Source organism: Durotheca rogersii (genome assembly GCF_024521655.1).
Source record: "Durotheca rogersii strain YMJ 92031201 chromosome Unknown GGS23scaffold_10, whole genome shotgun sequence".
NCBI classification, from domain to species: Eukaryota; Fungi; Ascomycota; class Sordariomycetes; order Xylariales; family Xylariaceae; genus Durotheca; species Durotheca rogersii.
In genome coordinates, this window is record NW_026251241.1 from 992149 (window position 1) to 1009202 (window position 17054).

The 17054-nt window shown below is 56.4% G+C and overlaps 7 protein-coding genes across 7 annotated transcripts; 2 read left to right on the forward strand and 5 right to left on the reverse strand.

Annotated features, from left to right (window-relative positions):
* Positions 1–265: 265 nt before the first annotated feature.
* GGS23DRAFT_59257 (SGNH hydrolase) lies at positions 266–2007 on the forward strand. The gene has a single exon (XM_051517893.1). It carries the CDS (start codon positions 688–690, stop codon positions 1978–1980), a length of 1293 nt encoding a protein of 430 aa, XP_051371930.1. The 5' UTR covers positions 266–687; the 3' UTR covers positions 1981–2007.
* A 581-nt stretch (positions 2008–2588) lies between these two features.
* GGS23DRAFT_596986 (uncharacterized protein) lies at positions 2589–3304 on the reverse strand (the record flags this gene model as incomplete). Its single annotated transcript, XM_051518553.1, has 2 exons — positions 2589–3121; positions 3280–3304. 2 exons carry the CDS (start codon positions 3302–3304, stop codon positions 2589–2591), a joined length of 558 nt encoding a protein of 185 aa, XP_051371931.1.
* Positions 3305–4326: 1022 nt separating this feature from the next.
* On the reverse strand, positions 4327–5613 carry GGS23DRAFT_605253 (WD40 repeat-like protein; the record flags this gene model as incomplete). Its single annotated transcript, XM_051519723.1, has 3 exons — positions 4327–4777; positions 4870–5342; positions 5401–5613. 3 exons carry the CDS (start codon positions 5611–5613, stop codon positions 4327–4329), a joined length of 1137 nt encoding a protein of 378 aa, XP_051371932.1.
* A 361-nt stretch (positions 5614–5974) lies between these two features.
* Positions 5975–8162, reverse strand: GGS23DRAFT_59432 (Sas10 C-terminal domain-containing protein). Its single transcript, XM_051518146.1, has one exon. It carries the CDS (start codon positions 7986–7988, stop codon positions 6123–6125), a length of 1866 nt encoding a protein of 621 aa, XP_051371933.1. The 5' UTR covers positions 7989–8162; the 3' UTR covers positions 5975–6122.
* A 1441-nt stretch (positions 8163–9603) lies between these two features.
* On the forward strand, positions 9604–11131 carry GGS23DRAFT_568809 (short-chain dehydrogenase). The gene is made up of 2 exons (XM_051516418.1): positions 9604–9976; positions 10116–11131. The coding sequence occupies exons 1-2, from the start codon at positions 9845–9847 to the stop codon at positions 11037–11039; spliced, it is 1056 nt and encodes a 351-aa protein (XP_051371934.1). The 5' UTR covers positions 9604–9844; the 3' UTR covers positions 11040–11131.
* A 325-nt stretch (positions 11132–11456) lies between these two features.
* Positions 11457–13288, reverse strand: GGS23DRAFT_59470 (uncharacterized protein). The gene is made up of 3 exons (XM_051518204.1): positions 13185–13288; positions 12315–13124; positions 11457–12212 (listed from the first exon to the last, which is right to left on the reverse strand). The coding sequence occupies exons 2-3, from the start codon at positions 13012–13014 to the stop codon at positions 11875–11877; spliced, it is 1038 nt and encodes a 345-aa protein (XP_051371935.1). The 5' UTR covers positions 13015–13124; positions 13185–13288; the 3' UTR covers positions 11457–11874.
* Positions 13289–14655: 1367 nt separating this feature from the next.
* GGS23DRAFT_59507 (guanine nucleotide-binding protein subunit alpha) lies at positions 14656–16136 on the reverse strand. Its single transcript, XM_051518258.1, has 4 exons — positions 15858–16136; positions 15456–15798; positions 14841–15397; positions 14656–14781 (listed from the first exon to the last, which is right to left on the reverse strand). Exons 1-4 carry the CDS (start codon positions 15973–15975, stop codon positions 14738–14740), a joined length of 1062 nt encoding a protein of 353 aa, XP_051371936.1. The 5' UTR covers positions 15976–16136; the 3' UTR covers positions 14656–14737.
* Between the last annotated feature and the right edge of the window lie 918 nt (positions 16137–17054).

Below are 17054 nucleotides of genomic sequence, written 5' to 3' on the forward strand. Positions count from 1 at the left end.
TGCAACACGAAAGCACGAGGCTCGTGGCAGAGCCGCAGCTTGCTTGCGAGTCGGCTACCGAGCTTACTGAGCGCCACTGGCAACGTCGTGGTTGGTGTGACGGATATAGCCTGCCTTACCTAATACTACAGGTGCCTATCTAGATAGAAGGTAGATAACCTGGGCATATGGCCCTATAACAGGACACTGCGGTGTGCCGCCTCCTGCTTCTCAACAAATGCTCTGACAGGTGCTTAGAGATACGCCGCCAAGATCGCGACAATTCTGAGGGCCAGCACCGTCCGCAAAGTACCCGACAACCAGCACAGCACAAGTAAATAGGTAAACAACGCCCTAGCCAGGCCGGACCCCTCTACCGATGCCCCACGCGGCCCCCCTAATTCCTCAGCAGCAGCATCCCCACTCCCCAATTAAACGAGTCGGATCTCCATGTGCCCAAAGCATTGGCCGAACCGATGCTATTGGCCGTGCCTTGTGACTTATCTCGTGACCGCCTTCGTACATCCCACGCGACCTTCGCTTCGGTAGAGCCTCGTGTCTCTTTCCTCCTCTAGCTATCCGCCCGTTTCGAATCGGCCGGCTGCCTACATCTTGCTTTTACCGGCTGCGGGAACGACCAGACCGACCTTTCTTCGAAATCGCCACTCGACAGCCGAGTCGAGTCATGCAACTTCACCTACCTTAGCAATGAAGCTCGGCTTCGCCATGCGCCCGACTGCTGTGCTGGCCCTCGCCCTCCAGACCGGTCTGGTCTCCGGCCGCGCAGTTCAGCTGCACCATGCAGTCAGTCCCGAGACCCAGCGCGTCATCGGCAACAACCTGCTGGCCTATCCCCGGCGGCCCCAACTCCCCGTACTCTTCACGCGCCCCGCGGGCACCCACGACCTGACCGGCTTCGCTGCTTTTGGCGACTCGTACAGCGCCGGCATCGGCACCGGTTTCGAGGGCAAAGAGGACGACTGCCGACACGGCCTGCATTCTCACGCCGCCCTGGTCGCCGCCGATCTGTTAGCCGGTCAAGGGGGCCGGAACGCTACCACCTTCCAGTTTCTATCCTGCACCGGTGCTACGACCCAGCAGATCCTGTCCGGCAGCCAGGACAGCCAGATAGATGCCTTGAACGCTTCCTTGCCGATAGACTTTGCGCTCCTGTCCATCGGCGGAAATGATCTCGGCTTCTTCGAGGTCATGAATGCGTGCGTCTTCCGCTTCTACAACTTCTACTCGGGCACCTGCGAGTCTGCGCTCGAACACACCCGGGCCCAGATCGAGAGCGACGAGTTCGAGAATCGCCTGCTGATCGTCATTACCGAGATCCTCGACAGGGTCCGTTGGGAGAAGAAGCCGTCCTTCTTCATCACGGTTACCGGGTACGCCCGCTTCTTCAACGACGTGACTGACGAATGCGACGACATGAGTTTCGGCGTCTGGTGGAACGGCCCAAGGCTGAAGAAGGATCTGCGGTCGAATATGAACGCCATGGTGCTGACGGTTAACGCTAAAATCCGAAGGACTGTCGATCTTATCAACTCCCAGTTTACCCAGAACAAGCTAGTGTTTGTCGACTACGACGAGGAGTTCGAGGGTCATCGGTTCTGCGAGAATAACGTCACCGAGCCGGACTACAACCGTAGTGACACCTGGTTTTTCCTCGTTGGGGGCCCGGATAACGCGAGGAACGAAACACGGAAGGATCACGTCCCAGAATTCTCTGCTCTAGCCCCGTACTCGCCTCTCGTGGACCCAGTCTCGTGTCTCGAGCCCGCGCAGCGATCCGGAGACTGGGGCGAGTTAGCCCTTTGCTACATGGCCATGTCGAAACGCCAGGACCCGACCCTACGGCTGGCTCGCGGGGATTTCGTCGCAGAGAACTCGATGTGGTACGTCCCTACGTACTACGGCAAGACGTTCCACCCCCGGTCTCTCGGCCAGGAGACTATAAAGAATCGGATCTACGAGGTATGGCGCACGCTGGAATAAGTTAGCATGCGTTTTTACCGTAAGGGCAGGCCACAGACATGTTAACAGGGCCTGCTATGACGGGGATAATATAAGTAGACGATAGATGGTTACCAGAGCGGTCTCTGGGGGGACGGTAATTTGGCGACGGATGACAGACGGGGTTTTGCTATACGACTGTGCAGGCACGAGCTCGGCGAGCATTCTTCCTTTTTTTTTCGCCGAACACTTCGACATGATATACCCTCCAACGGCGTCGTAGATAGATAGAATATGCGAATAGTGTAATATGATAGTAACTACCCACCACACGGCACCGCACGTCACGTAAGGTCTGCGCTTACTCTTACGCTACGTGCACGCTCTAAATCGCGAATTCCGAAAGTATATCGTCTCTGCCAACACGCTAGAAGTCTCGGTCCATACGGCTTTGTGGTAATTTCTTCGCTCCTCGTGCTCACGCTACCTCCTTGAGGACCTAGGTAACCTTATCTACCCATCCCTCTTCCTCGATCGCTCTCTATCCCACAAGCCGACCCCGAGCACGACGAAAAGCACCGAACCCCCTCCGTCACAGATCCCTCCCTCCCACCCTCCTTTCCTCCCGGGGGCGGGGGGGTGGCCGGGCCTCAACGGCCCAGGCTGCGGCTGCGGTACAGCGGGCCGCCGCCGCCGAAGGCCGAGTAGGACGGCTCGCGGTCCCACTCGCGGTCCCACTCGCGCTCGCGTTCCCACTGGCGCTCGCGCTCCCAGCCGTGCTCGCGATGGCGGTGGCGGTGGCGGTGGCGGTGGCGGCCGCGCTCGTCGTCGTCGGCGGCGGCGTAGGCCCAGGACGGCGACTCGGAGGAGGACGAGGAGGACGAGGACGAGGACGAGGCGGACAGGCGCGGCGAGAGCGCCTGCCGGTACAGGTACGGCGGCTGGTGCTGGTACGGGTCGACGAGGCCGCGGCGGCGGTGCTGGCCGACGGCGCGGCCATCGTAGTACGCGTCGTCGCGCCCGCCGTAGTACGCGTCGTCGCGGCCGTAGCCGCGGCCGGCGCGCGAGTGGTACCGCCGCCCGTCCGCCGGCTCCTCGTGCCGGTAGTACGAGCTGTGGCGGTCGTCGCGCGCCCGGTGGTGCGAGGGCGCTCGCCGCGCGGCTCCGTCTGCGCGCGCGCCCCCTGGTGGTTAGCCCCGCTGGGTGCTGCTGCGGCGGGTGGGTAGAGAGGGTGAACCAGGGAGAGGGGAGGAGGGAGGAAAGAGGGGAAGGAGGGAGACGACGGCTGGCCCGCCCAGAAACTGCCGGGCCCGGTCAACGGGTTGGGTGTGCTCTACTTACATCCGTCCGCGGCGAGCGAGAACATCTGCGACAGCGGGAGGCCCGAGTACCAAGGCATGATTTGGGGTTTTCTCGGGGGTAAGTAGTAGGTAGGTAGGTAAGAGGTAGGTGCTCGGTGGCAGATGCTGGTGGAAGGGTGAGGAGGAGGAGAAGGGGAAGAGAGGAGGAAGAGAGCCGGAGAGCACCGCAATATATAGTGCGGCAGACAGACCGGACGGCAGGCCGAGTCGGCGGCGGTCTGAATGGGGATCGGGGCCGCTGGTTCTATTGTCTTCCCCCTATTGTTTCTTGCGGGCGACTGGGGGATATCCACGCGTGCTTCGAGGAAAGCAGGTTGCATATAATGGGCTAGGCTGCCCGCGTCAATGGCCGCGCATTCGCTATCCGCCCTCGCGTCGTCCGGCGGCCTGTCGGCTGAGGAAGGGGGGGGTTATAATGGGAGAGGTGCTCGGATCCGGCGGCCCATTCGGCACGGCCAACTAGACAATGTGCTGTGGCCGCGCGTGCGTGCCTGTAGGTCTGCTCTGCTCGCAATCACGGACGGCTATCGATCTACTCTAGTTGGTATGTACTTAGGTGCATTGGGTCTTTGGATCGCAGGCGAGTAGGGCGCAGATGTTCAGGAGATGCTTTCGGTGCTTGCCCGCCGCCTGCGCTCGCGCCGGCTAGGTTGTGGATGCCCGAGGGAAGATACGATGCAGCGGCTACGGGAAGCCGTTGCGTAGTCGGGATCCTAGGGAGTATCTCCCCCCTACTTTATTGTTCTAGTACGGACCGAGTACAGACTCAAGCTTGAATCATCTCCCTATCCACCGCCGTCGTCTCTCTACTAATCATTGCACAGGTACGTCAATAGATTGGAATGCAACGATGATTACTACCTATTCACCCACTAGTATAAAGGTACGTAGCTACCTATATACCTTGGGTGTGTATGGCAAACATAATCTGCCTGTAGACTGCCGCCATGTCCTTTCTCAGTCCGCCTCGGTCGCCTGGGTTCACACGCGATATTCACCAGTCTCTCGCGAGCTCCGTCTCTGCACTTTAATGCTCATCCTCTAGGGAAGCGTCATCCTCTAGGGGAATGTCATCCTCCGTCACGGTATGCAACACGAGTCGGTTCCGGATGTCCGACGAGTTGTGAGCGTGGCCCATGCTCCAGTCGTATCCCATGGCGTAGGAAAAGATCCCCCCATCGTGGTCAAAAGCCGCCGCCGTGATCGGCGTGATGTTTGCCTGGTGGCCTCCACTGCTACCACCAGCGCTGTGGCTGTCACGGCCTGGCTCGTACTCCCGCAGCTTGTCGCCGGTGCCCGTGTCCCAAAAGCAGAACGAGCCATCTGATCCTGCGGTCGCCAAGACGTTCTGATCGATCGGGTGGAAGCACAGGTCGTTGACACTCCAGATCTCCGTCGTCCACACGCCCGCTCGTACCTCGCGTCGTTGATGGCATTCGAAGGTGAAACTGCCAGTGTCGAGCGGGGAGTACCGGAATCTCGTTAGTAAGAAAAGGACCCGCTGGCGAGTGATGCTACATCTCGGGCGGGATAAGAGGGGGGGAAGGGGAGGAAAAAAAAACTACAGTACCTTTCAGCTTCGTCTTCCAAGTCCGTGATAGCCACGCAGCCCTCGATTCCCGCAGTAGCCCAGCCCAGAGCGTCAGGATAAACCGCGATGGCCTTGGCCTGGTGCTGCAGGGCGGAGTCGACAGTTGTAACACCAGCTGAAGGGTTACGAAAGTCAAAGAGGTCGACTTGGGTATTGTCGGCGGTGGCAACAACAAGCAGGTGCTCAGCGGCGTCCATGGCATAAACACGCTCGGTGCAAGGCACGCTCATCACCTGGCCGTGCTGGCGCAGGTCCCAAAGCTTCACGGTTTGGTCCCAGGATCCGGACGCCACGATGGACGAGCCGCCGCCGCCGGCCCCCGGGATGTCGACGAAGCGAACCGCCTTGATGGGGGCGGCGTGCTCGTCGGACGACGTGTCATGCTGGCCCGTCACGGGGTCCAGAATGTAGAGCTTACAGTCGGTTCCGCCAGCGGCAACGAGCGACCCGTCCTGTGGGCACTCGGGTCAGCGGCCACAGACGACAGACAGACAGAAGAGAGCAACGTACCCTGGCCCAATGACATCCAAGCAGAGGCCTCTGGGTCTGGAGCACTGCCGGTCCTCGGTAAGCGTGGTCAGGAGCAGGACCAACGTTGTACACGCGGACGTGGCCGTCCCACGAGGCCGCGGCGAGGTAGGGGTTGGTCGGAGACCACGAGACGGACGAGATGGTGTCCTGGGCGTCCGCAGGGAGGTCGACATCCGCGTCGGTAGAGCCCATGGTAGGAAGGGGATCCTGCGGCTGGGACGGCATGATGCTCGTTGCGGACGAGGAGAGGTTACAGATGTAGATGTGGGCAAGTATGAGGCTTGCGTGGTTATGAGAGCCGGCTGGAAAGGGGGAGGAGGGACGGAGGGGGGGGCCAGCAAAGAAGGAGAGGAGGAGAAGGAGGAAGGGGAAGAGGGGATGGGTTGCTGGCCCCGGAAATTCCATAAAACTTTTATCTGTGCATGACCTCCAATCCAGCAAACGCTTCACTATCGCCGTCTACTTCTTGCCATGAAGTAGGCGGCGATGTGTGTGTGTTGCCATGGGTGGGCAGGGGCCATCAATGTCTGGAGCGGGCGAGGTGTGACAGCAGAGAATCAGCAGAGTATAGACTGAGACAGGACAGGATATAGACAGGGCAAGGAGTACTACAAGGCTGGGTGACGACTGGTCTGTTCAGGGGGAGGCTGATGTTGTAGAGGATAAAGAATTCAGAAACTCAATGCTATTATGAACAGACCCTATAGCTTGACGCTCTTTATCAAGCCGGTCTTGATACCTGTCAGCTCTCCTCCATATCCGCCGCGGCCCTCGCCGCCCTTGTACACAGGCTTCATGCTCCTCAGCTTCTTCAGCTTGTCCGCGTACGCCTTCCTCTTCTTCACCCTGGGATTCCTCACGTCCTTCTTCCGCTTCGGCGCCAGCCCCTTGTTCTTCTCTATCTGGTACGAGATCTTGCGCTTGCCGTCCTCGCCGATCTCCTCGGTTTCGACGACCCGGTCTGTGCTGCTAGCTGCCGCGAGGGCGGCCGCCCTCGACGCCTTCTCCTGCTTCTTCTTGCTCGAGGCGGCGGCAACTATGTCGTAATACTCGTCCTCGCCACCCCTGACTGCGTTGGCGACGTGCTCATCCTCTCCGTCGCTGGCCTCCCCGAGGTCGGCGCCGACCTTCGATCCCCGCTGGCCGCGCTTCTCCGCCTCCGCGTTGAGGCGGGCTTGCCTATCCTTGAGCCTCTCTCGGTACGGGATATCTACGTCGCCGCCAGCATCTCTGCCGGCTTCTGCGCGACGGATGGCCTTCTGCACGATCTGCGAAGTGTAGAATCTGAGACTCTTCCTCCGTGCTGTCTTTTCGACAGCCGCTTTCGCATCGAGGCTCTCTTCTTCTCCGAAGTCCGAGTCGCTATCCTGTGCTGCAGCAGCCTCGGCAATGACCTTCTTCTTCGGTTTCCTCGTCGTAGCGACAAGTGCATCGAGGTCAGCAAGCGCGCCCTCGATGGCCTTTGCCTTGCGCAAAGTCTTAGGCTTGGTTTTCTTAGCCGATTGTCCCTTCTTCGATTTCGTTGCGAGTTCGGTCTCGAGGCTTCTTCCCTCTTCGGTCGCCGAGGGCTCTTCTGCAGGCGGCGATAGCATACTGCCAACCGCCGGCGCTCTCCGCGAAATCTCGAGGTGCTCTACCCTCTTCCACGCCCCTCGGCACTCCAGCAAAGTTCCCATGACCTCGTGGCCACGTAGCTCGGCCGGATCGAGGGCCTTCGCGGGCCCGTTGCCGTCCCTAGCCGGCGATGTCAGGGTAGCGAAGTACATGGCGAGAGCAGCGACGTAGCAGCCAAGAACGCGATACTTAACAACCGCGAGCGACTTGGGTGGTTGCCCTTCGGCCTGCTTCTGGGTGGTAACAAGAAGGGGCTGGAGCTCCTGGAGTTCGTCCGCCAAGTAGTCCAGCTCCGGGTATCTCGTCTGGAGAAGGCGATATCTCTCTTCAGGGGCCATGTCGGCGGGGATGGGGGCGTCTTTCAAGACCTCGGTGACGACCTTGTCCTGATCCGCTTTCTCGGCGTCAGGGGCGAGCCACTCGGCCTCGTCAAAGATGAAGTCGCTCTCCGACATCTTCTCCAACTTCTTCTTCTGCAGCCGCCGGGCTTCTTGCTCCTCCTCCAGAGCGTCGGCTTCGGTCTCGAGGTTGTCGGCGTCGTAGTATTCCTTTCTCGAGGAACCCCACCAGCCTTCGTCCCCACCTTCGGCGCCCCTCGCGGGGTCGGAGCCGTCGTCGTCGCCTCTCGCCTTCGCGGACGTCGTAGGCCTCGGAGCAAAGTCATCTTGCTGATCGTCATCATCGTCGTCGTCGTCGCCGCTCTGGTCGTCGGAAGCAAATACCTCTTCCTCTGAGTTTTCCAGGAAGGCTTCTTCCTCTTCTAGGCGCTTCTGCTTCTTGGAGCTTGGACCAGTTTCAAAGAGGATCTGGTCCTGGTTCAGGAAGTATTCTTCCTGCGAGTCGGCTATGTCTTCGTAGGTGTTGATAGGGCCGAGCCTCGCATCGGCGGGATCGTACTCGCGGGAACCCTCTGGCGCGGAGGGGCCGCCAGAGGCTTTTCTCTTCTTGGCCATGGCTGGATTCGTGGAGGGGGATATCTACTACTCGAAATTAGAGTAAGATAGGTAGCTCAGGCCACGGGGCGGCGTAGGGCACGGGTTGGTGGTGGGAATTGATAAATCAGTTGAGGTCAGAACTATTTTTTTCTTGTACCTACCTACCTACCTCTAGATAGTTTTCGTCTTATCTTATCGGCAAGCTGGGTCCGTGTAGGTATATCTGCGGGTTCCTCCTCTGACCGCCTAGAGGAGGTACCTTAGGTAGCTGATGACCCATGTTAGGTACCTAAGATACCTAATGCGCCCGGATACATACAATTAGGTATAAGCTATCTATATATATACTTAAAATAAGACCTGAATTATTCTGCTTCGCAGAATAATTCGGGCTTATTTTTAGCGTTTACGCTAAAAATAATAACCTATCCAGAGGATAGAGAGATATGGAAAGTATACTTAGTTTATTTAATAATTATTTTTACGTTTACGAACTTTATTTATAATAAAAAACATAGAAAACGTAAGAAATTATATATAATTTTTAACGGGATTAAAATCTAAGATTAAGAAAGATTAAGAAAGATTAAGAAAGATTAAGAAAGATTAGGAAAGATCAGGAAAGATTAGGAAAGATTAGGAAAGATTAGGAAAGGTTACTATAAAATAGGTTAGGAAAGGTTAGGAAAGGTTAGGAAAGGTTACGGTAAAACAGGTTAGGAAAGGTTAGGAAAGGTCACTGTAAAACAGGTTAGGAAAGATCAGGAAAGGTTAGGAAAGGTTACTATAAAACAGGTTAGGAAAGATCAGGAAAGGTTAGGAAAGGTTACTGTAAAATAGGTTAGGAAAGATCAGGAAAGGTTAGGAAAGGTTACTATAAAATAGGTTAGGAAAGGTCAGGAAAGGTTACGGTAAAATAGGTTAGGAAAGGTTAGGAAAGGTTACGGTAAAATAGGTTAGGAAAGATTAGGAAAGGTTAGGAAAGGTTACTGTAAAATAAGTCAGGAAAGATCAGGAAAGGTTAGGAAAGGTTACTATAAAACAGGTCAGGAAAGGTTAGGAAAGGTTACGGCAAAATAGGTTAGGAAAGGTTAGGAAAGGTTACTATAAAATAGGTCAGGAAAGGTTAGGAAAGGTTACGGTAAAATAGGTTAGGAAAGGTTAGGAAATAAGAATAGAAAACGCGTTAGAAAAGGTCAGGAAATAAGGGTAGAAAACGCGTTAGTAAATATACGTAAGGATTTCAAATTATAAGACTCCATTTATCCCGCCGTTTTTATTAGGTGCACGCATTTTTAGGGACCCATAGCGCGTTTTTTAGCTAATAAAAACAGAGTTTCCCCTAAATAACCCCTTTATAGGGTTATTTACAGGGTTATTTACAGGGCTATTTACAGGGGTATTTAACCCCGTAATTAATTAGCATGACAGGGGGTTATACGTATTATAACTATCCTCCGGATAGGATAAACTACCTTCCTACCATATAGGTAGGATCGTATATATATATATCCCGTAGACACGTGCTGTAGGACGCGCTGTAACTACCGGTTGACGTGTCGGTGCAGGGTAGCTTCAGTGGAGTTGCAAGCCCTCTGTAACCTGTAGGTACCTACTGTAGCAGCGTAAGTACGTTAGAGGTACCTACAAGCACCATCTTAGCTCGCGATAGCTATAACTCGCTCTCTCTCCTTGCTGCTCTCCCCCTGATATACCTCCCGCTCCACGCGCGTCTTGTTTCCGTGCACATCGTGGATCCAGCAGGTCCAATTCGGCTAAGATCATGTCTTGATCTGCTCTTGTTTCCTTTTCTCTTTTCCTAGGCCCTTGCATTATAGCATACCTATCTAATATACAGCGCCCTCTCTCCTTCGATGGACGTGATCTCCGACTCTCTATGGGGTAAACTTGCCATCGCCGGCCTCGTCCTCCTGCTGTCCGTGTCCGCGTTCGCGTTGACCATGGGCGTCTTCCCCAGCAAAAACCACATGCCCGTCGAGGGCAAGGTGAGTCCTGCCGCGCACCTCGATGCCTGCTTTGCCTTACCGCTATATATATACGCCCGGCCTATACGCAATGCGGTAACGTCTCGTTTCTAACCTCTCTCTCCCCGGCCTTCCCGGGACCCTCCCCTCGCGGCTGTAGACCGTCCTCATCACCGGAGCTTCCGAGGGCCTAGGCCGGAGCGTCGCCCGGCAGATGGCCGCGAAGGGCGCCAACGTGATCCTCGTCTCGCGCAGCGCCGCTAAGCTCGAGAGCGCTCTCGCCGAGGTCCGCGCCGCCGCCCGGGACCCGCAGGCCCAGCGCTTCCACTACCTCACCGCCGACGTCTCCCGGCCCGACTACGCCGTCCCGCTGCTCGCGGAGGCCGTCGCCTGGAACGGCGGCCGCGCCCCCGACGTCGTGTGGTGCGTCGCCGGCGTGTCCACGCCCGCACTCTGGATCGAGACCCCGCTCGCGGCCACCCGCAGCCAGATGGACGTCAACTTCTGGGGCAGCGCCGAGCTGGCCCACGCCGCGCTGCGGCTGTGGTGCGGCCCGGGCGCCGCCGCGGCCGACGAGCCGCCGCGCCACCTCGTCTTCACCTCGTCCGTGGTCGCCTTCTTCCCCGTGGTCGGCTACGGCCCCTACACGCCGGCCAAGGGCGCCCTGCGCGCGCTCGCCGACACCCTCGTCCAGGAGGTCGAGCTGTACCCGCAGAAGGTCCGCGTCCACGTCGTCTACCCGGGCTCCATCTCGAGCCCCGGCTTCGAGATCGAGAACCGCACCAAGCCCGAGATCACCAAGATCATCGAGGACGGCGACCCCGTCCAGACCCCGGACGACGTCGCGGCCCTCGCCATCGCCGGCCTCGAGCGCGGCTACTACTCCGTCACCGTCGCCTTCCTCGGCCACGCCATGCGCTGGAGCGCCTTGGGCGGTGCCCCGAGGAACAGCTGGCTCGTCGACACTATCATGTCCTGCCTCGTCCCGCTGGCCTGGATCTTCATCCTCCCCGACATATTCGCCAAGATCAGAAACTATGCGAAGAAGCACGGCCACCCCGCCACCTATCAGAACAAGAATTGAAGGTCGCTAGAATTGAACGGGACCCCGTCTTGTGCATATGTATACTTGTAGACCTAGTCGATCGAACCTAATACTATCCTGTCGAGCCTCTACTTCTCGTAGCAACCAGCCTGCCCCTTAGCTCTTAATAGGTGCAATGCTACTTTTTGAGACATGTGATGCGTGAAGCTTTTCTCCATACTATATCGCGGGGGAGCCACCTAATTCAACTCGCGAACAATATGTATGTGTACATGTGACTACGCGTTAGAAAGCCCGTACAGTGTGGGGATCAAAGCTCTGAATAGACTCTCCTAGTGTAGCATGCAGACGCGGGGTCATTACATGTCGGAATTCATATAGACACAAGGGACTTCACGGCTATCCCAAGCTGACATCTTGGCCGAAATGAAACTTGGACGGGGCCCCAACTACGTGGTATATCGATTACTGCACAATCTTTACCCGTGATCTCATAAAACACAACCAACTGTTGGCCCCTCAAGAACCTCGTCGTTAACCCCCCTCTCCCTCCGGCCTTCCCTATATCTTTTGAGATAGAGAGATTCTTTACTGAGCGAAACCGAACTCGAGCCTGAACTCCGTGGGCCCCCTGAGATATACGCGCGCCGACTGCTTCTTGAAAGTCAAGAACTATGGGGGTGAATATAAGCGACGTGCCAAAGCCGAGAACGGCGAGGTACTCCTAGGAGGGAAAAAAGAAAGGAGAGATCCCCCCAAGAAGTCGAAGGAGAGCGAGCCGGGTACGTCCTCTCACCCCTGCCTCTGCCTAGCGTCCCTGGTCTTGTTGGCTTGGCTGGAATTTCCCCCATTGAGCAGACACCTCGCCTCCCGACTAGGGGGCGTCCTGGTCGCTCATCACGGGCGGAGGGGGGCCCGACGGGCCACCGTGCTGGTTCTGCTCCTCCTGAACGGCGTCCTCGTACTGGGAGATCTGGAAGGCGAGCTGCCGGGCGGTGGCCTCGATCAGGAGCATGTATCGCGTCTTCTTGTCGGCGCCGCGGACCTGCGCCATCGCCTGCTCAACCGTGTACCGGACCACGGGGTCGGCGGACGCGGGGATCGACGCGAAGTTGAACGGAGCCATCGCCGTCGCTGGCGCCGGCGGCAGCGGGAACGTGAGGTTATCACCGCCGAAGACCTGCCCGCCGTGGGCCTGCGGGTTGCGCGTTTCTAGCCGAGCGAGCGAACGGTTAGCTGACCAGACCAAAACGTTTCGCCTCGGTCGTAGGTGTAGGTAAAGGAAGGGGAAAGAGGAGGAGAAGAACAACGTACCATGGAAAGAACATCTCGCTCCGGATGCGTTGAACCAGCAATTGGCACAGCTGCCGCACATCTGGCCGTCGACAATGACGCAGCTGTTCCACGGCCCGTGGCCCTTGTGGCAGTTCTTGCACGGCTGCGGGGCGAGCTCGCCGGCGATATGCGCGAAGAGGGCCTCGACGTTGCTGCGCCTCGCCAGGTTCAGGACCTGCTCGGGGCGGCGCTGCTGCGCGAGGCGCATGCCGGGCTCGCGCGCCAGCCGCTTCGCCAGAGCGCTCTCGATCACGACATTGCTGTAGCCCGACTGCTGCGCGAGCTCCTCGGTCGTAGTGTGGACTCCCGCGCCGCCGTCGACGTGGGGCGGTCCGAGGTCCGGGTGCTGGTCGTTGGGGTTCTGAACACTGCTCGCGAGAATGGTCGCCGCTGTCAAGTCCAGCTGTTGCTGGTGATGGTGCTGCTGCTGTTGATGATGGTGGTGGGCGGCGGCGGCGGCGGCGACGGCAGCGGCCTCGGGGTCAAAGGCAGCGTGCTGGTCCTCGTTGTCGTCGTCGTCGTCGTCAGCAGGGTTGACGTCGTGCTGCTCGAGGTCAGGGTCTTGGTTCGCCAGAACTTCGGCGGTGCCGACTCGACGAGCAGGCCGGCCGCGTGGAGTGCCGGTTGGCTTAGTGACTTTGTTCGGTCTGCCACGAACGGATTGAATGATGCCTTTCATGCCGGGCCAGGTGATCAAGAAAGAGTCGCCTGCTGGCTGGCAGTTGGTAGTCAGATTGATGATGTGGATGTGTGGATGAAGAGGATTCCAGCTGTCGGCAGCTGCGGAGTCTGGAGATGCTTCAGCGCGTGGGTTTCGGATAAACAATCGGACGGTTAATCCGAGCTTACCCCAGACCTAAACTGAAACGGACAGGTGCGCCTTACGTAATTGGCAGTTACCAAATAATCTGATTATGTAACTGGAGAGGTCTCCTAAGGTAGGTACCTACCTTAGGTACCTAGGTACACAATTATATATATGGACTCGGGGGGTGAGATTATGTATATACATTAAGTTGGCACTTGGGAGGTACTTTAATAACCCTGTCCCCAAAGCACATCCCTTAGGTACTTGAAATGTGCCTGGGTACCTAGGTAGGTACCTGATATTGGAGGAGGTAGATACCTTAGGTACTAGTGCATGTCCCTCTATACCCCCTACGACATGTAAGGTACTCCTAGGCGCACATCCCCAATGCCTTCATCCACCGGGCGTTCATGTACCTATGTACCGACATTAGACTGTACCGAGGCCCACCTATATCGCTAACCTCCACCGCCAATAGACTGGGCGTCCATTAAATCCACCAGCCCGTATTGAAGCGTCCAAGGCTGCATGAACCTGTGCAGCGTAGAGGTAGTTTCATCTAGGCCTGGGACTGTATCTGACATATTACCGCGCGGTCTAGGTCGAATGACACGATCCTACAAAATCTTCACGTGTTTAGGACGAGAAAACATCGCCCTGACACCGCCCACAGAGCGAGAGTCAGGAACGAAAAGGTTGCATGCATCGAAAATCAACACGGACTGGGTAGCTGAAGAAAAGTTCACGGTTTTCGAGCTGGCTGCGGGTGACAAACCCGCCGCCTAAGCTAAGATCCAGGAGGCAGCATCGCGGGATTCATCACAATACCGGAGTGCTGGTTGTTACGAACGTCCAGACCGGTCTTGGGCAGGTGAAGAAAATCCCCAGATACGCCCTAACGTACACACCCTGTCATACATGATCCTAACACACAGGTCGCTTCCTTGATGTGGTTGTGCGTATTAGAATGATGGTTGGTATTTTGGATACTCGAACAGACCCAACCTCTTTTTTGCACGGGATCCTCTTCCTTGCTCTCCAGATCCCTTCTCCTGCTCAGTTACCTGGTATAGCTTCATCAGTCATCCTCCCCCTTCGCTCGGCGGTCTCGAGAGATGCCATCTTCGGTCGCAGCTCCTGGCCCAGCCCACCACCCGCCGGCCAACCACGCAGGCACTCCGTGTGCCTCGGCAAAAGAAACGAAGGAAATATGAAAGAGACCGGCATCACCACAAATTCATAATTAAACAAGATATGTAATTTGCCATGACTTTAGATGCAAATGCCCTCCTTACTGTTCCACGACTCCTGGACCCTGCGATCAGCGGCGCACTGACATCTCGAAGACGGGTCGGCTAAGCAACCCCAGCGGATCGTGGTTTCAAAAAAAAAACAAGAGGATGCGAAGCAACTCAGGCGCAAAACAAACATGGAAGGAGATACGTCGGCCAGTTCGTCGAAAGGATACAGGTAAAGTCATTAGCCAGATGGATAGCATTACTGGCAGCCGTTGATGGTTTGCTGGGGAAGGGGTATTTTTTGTGGGTTGCTTTTCTATCGTGGACTGCTCCGGTGACCCTCGCGATTTCGACAACTAAATCAGACCGCACAGACGCAGATTTTCTTGGATGATGATATCTAGAGTCCCGATTAGTTTCTCCCGATCATGGTGACCTGGGAATCTAGTTGTTACGTACCGTTGACTGCGGCCATGACGAAGCGAATTTGTGTCGTATCCGTGGCGCAGGTGAAGTGTGTATAGATCTGCTTCGTCTCGTGCTGATTCAAGCTTACAAACCGATTGAGGATATAATCGCAAGCCGCCGAGTAGTCGTCGCCGCCTTCGTAGTCGGGGAAGTAGTTCTTCATCGGGCTGACGGGCAGCTTCTCCTTGAATCTGTCGATCTTGTTTAGGAATAGGATGATGGACGTCTTGATGAACCACCTCGAGTTGCAGATCGAGTCGAACAGCGTTAAAGCTTCTTGCATGCGATTGACTGTCTCGTCCTCGAAGAGCAACTGATCGTACTCGGAAATGGCAACAAGGAAGAGAATCGTGGTGACATTTTCGAAGCAGTGGATCCACTTCTTTCTCTCCGATCGCTGACCACCGACATCGAACATCCTGTACGTCAAGTCACCGATAATGAAGGTCGTCTCAGTAATACCGGTTGTCTTAACACGAGATCGGAGAACATCCTGGTCGTTGGGCATGTAGTCGGGGGCGGCGATGCGTACAATGTTATCGAAGTAGCTGCGGACGTAGTTAGGACACGAGAAGTCAGGATATTCGGCAACAAGACCACGCTTACTATCTCGCTGAGTCGTTCAGTTGGTACTCGCGCGATCGCTTGAAACACTCCTGAACACCTCGGTCTTTCCACAGAGCCTCGATCGCATTGCCGACCTCGGGCGGCAAGACGTCGCCCTCGATTTGGGCGGGTTGCATGAAGATGGTCTGAACGTGGTACTCCATGCGTTGGTCCTCCAATGGTAATTCGAGGGACTCCATGGCCTCGAGAATGACGCGCATCGACTGCACGGTATTGCTGAAGATGATTTCCTTGAAGGATTCTCGCTCATCGCGTGAGTAGCCGCCCTCGTGGATAAGCTTCATTTGTTTCAAGATGGTCGACTTCCCGGATTCACCAGCACCTGCCCGCCGTTAGACGCGATGCCAATGCGTGTGGTTAGAAACCTTTGCCGTTGCTTACCCAGAAGAAGCATCTTGATCTCGTTGCGCTGCATCATCTTATCTCGCTTCAGCTGATTCTCGATCTCCTCGTTGCGAGCCTTGCCCTCCTTCTCCTCCGTGCTCATACCACAACCCATCTTGCCGGATTTGATGCGCCCGAGTGATTGTGTAAATTAACGATATAGTGGGGGTACTGGCGTATGTCGCGAGGGCACTGACGCTCAAGCGTTGATGATTATACTGACACGAGGGACTGTTAGTAAGAACGGCCTCGACGATTCCCGTGCTGACAAAATGACACAACGCCTGTTGCGAGTCAGGGACGATCCAGAATTTTCTACTTGAAACCCGAGCGGCGCTGGTGGAAAAATATATATATAATTCTGCGTTTCCCATCCACGCTTGCAGAGAGCCGCACGAGACGCCGCCAGGCCTCGTCGTCTACCTGACCGCTGCTGATGCATTAAGCGCTGTCGCGCCATAGGCCGACGGGGCGGGCTCAAGGCGTTCTATCGGAATAGGACCGCAAGCCAGATGGACGTCGCGAGCCAACAGAGAGAATGAAAACACTTACCAAAGGAATGTCAATTGGATTGGAGGAAAGGTATGGTAGAAAAGACGGTGATATATTCGCCAGGGGGGGGGGCAGCAGGCAGCGAATATGGGAAAAAAAACTGGCAGCGGAAGGGAAGAAGAAAAAAGGGTGGCCGCGAGATTGTGACGGGGAGATGAACAACCAGAGTGGAGCGGCTTTGGCTTTTTTGCGAGCGCAGCTTTTCTGGTTTTGTTGCCGGACGGTCAACCCCTGGCTACCAAGTGCAGAAGCCAGGAGGAATATGTGCTATGTGTAGTCCGGCAGGCCTAACAGAGACAGGGAAGGGGCAAAAAGAAGAGAGAAAGAGATGGGGGAAGCGCCGGGGGGGCGTGTGAATCAATTCGGAAATGGGGCGGGCAGGGAACAGCCCGGGGGGCAGCAAGGAATTGTGGACAGAGGAGGGGACTATAGCCCAGAATGGCTAGACATGCCAAAGATTCTGCGCGGAACATGTTGGAGCCATGCCTGTTCGGGACTAGACCACTGGATGGATTTAAGGTACCCTGGATATCTCCCGTTACCGATCAAGCCATGGGAGATGAGAATGTGCCCAGTGCTGCGAATTAGGGGCGCTCACTGTACGGTGCCTCAGATGCCTCTATGTACGTATACATAGGTCAG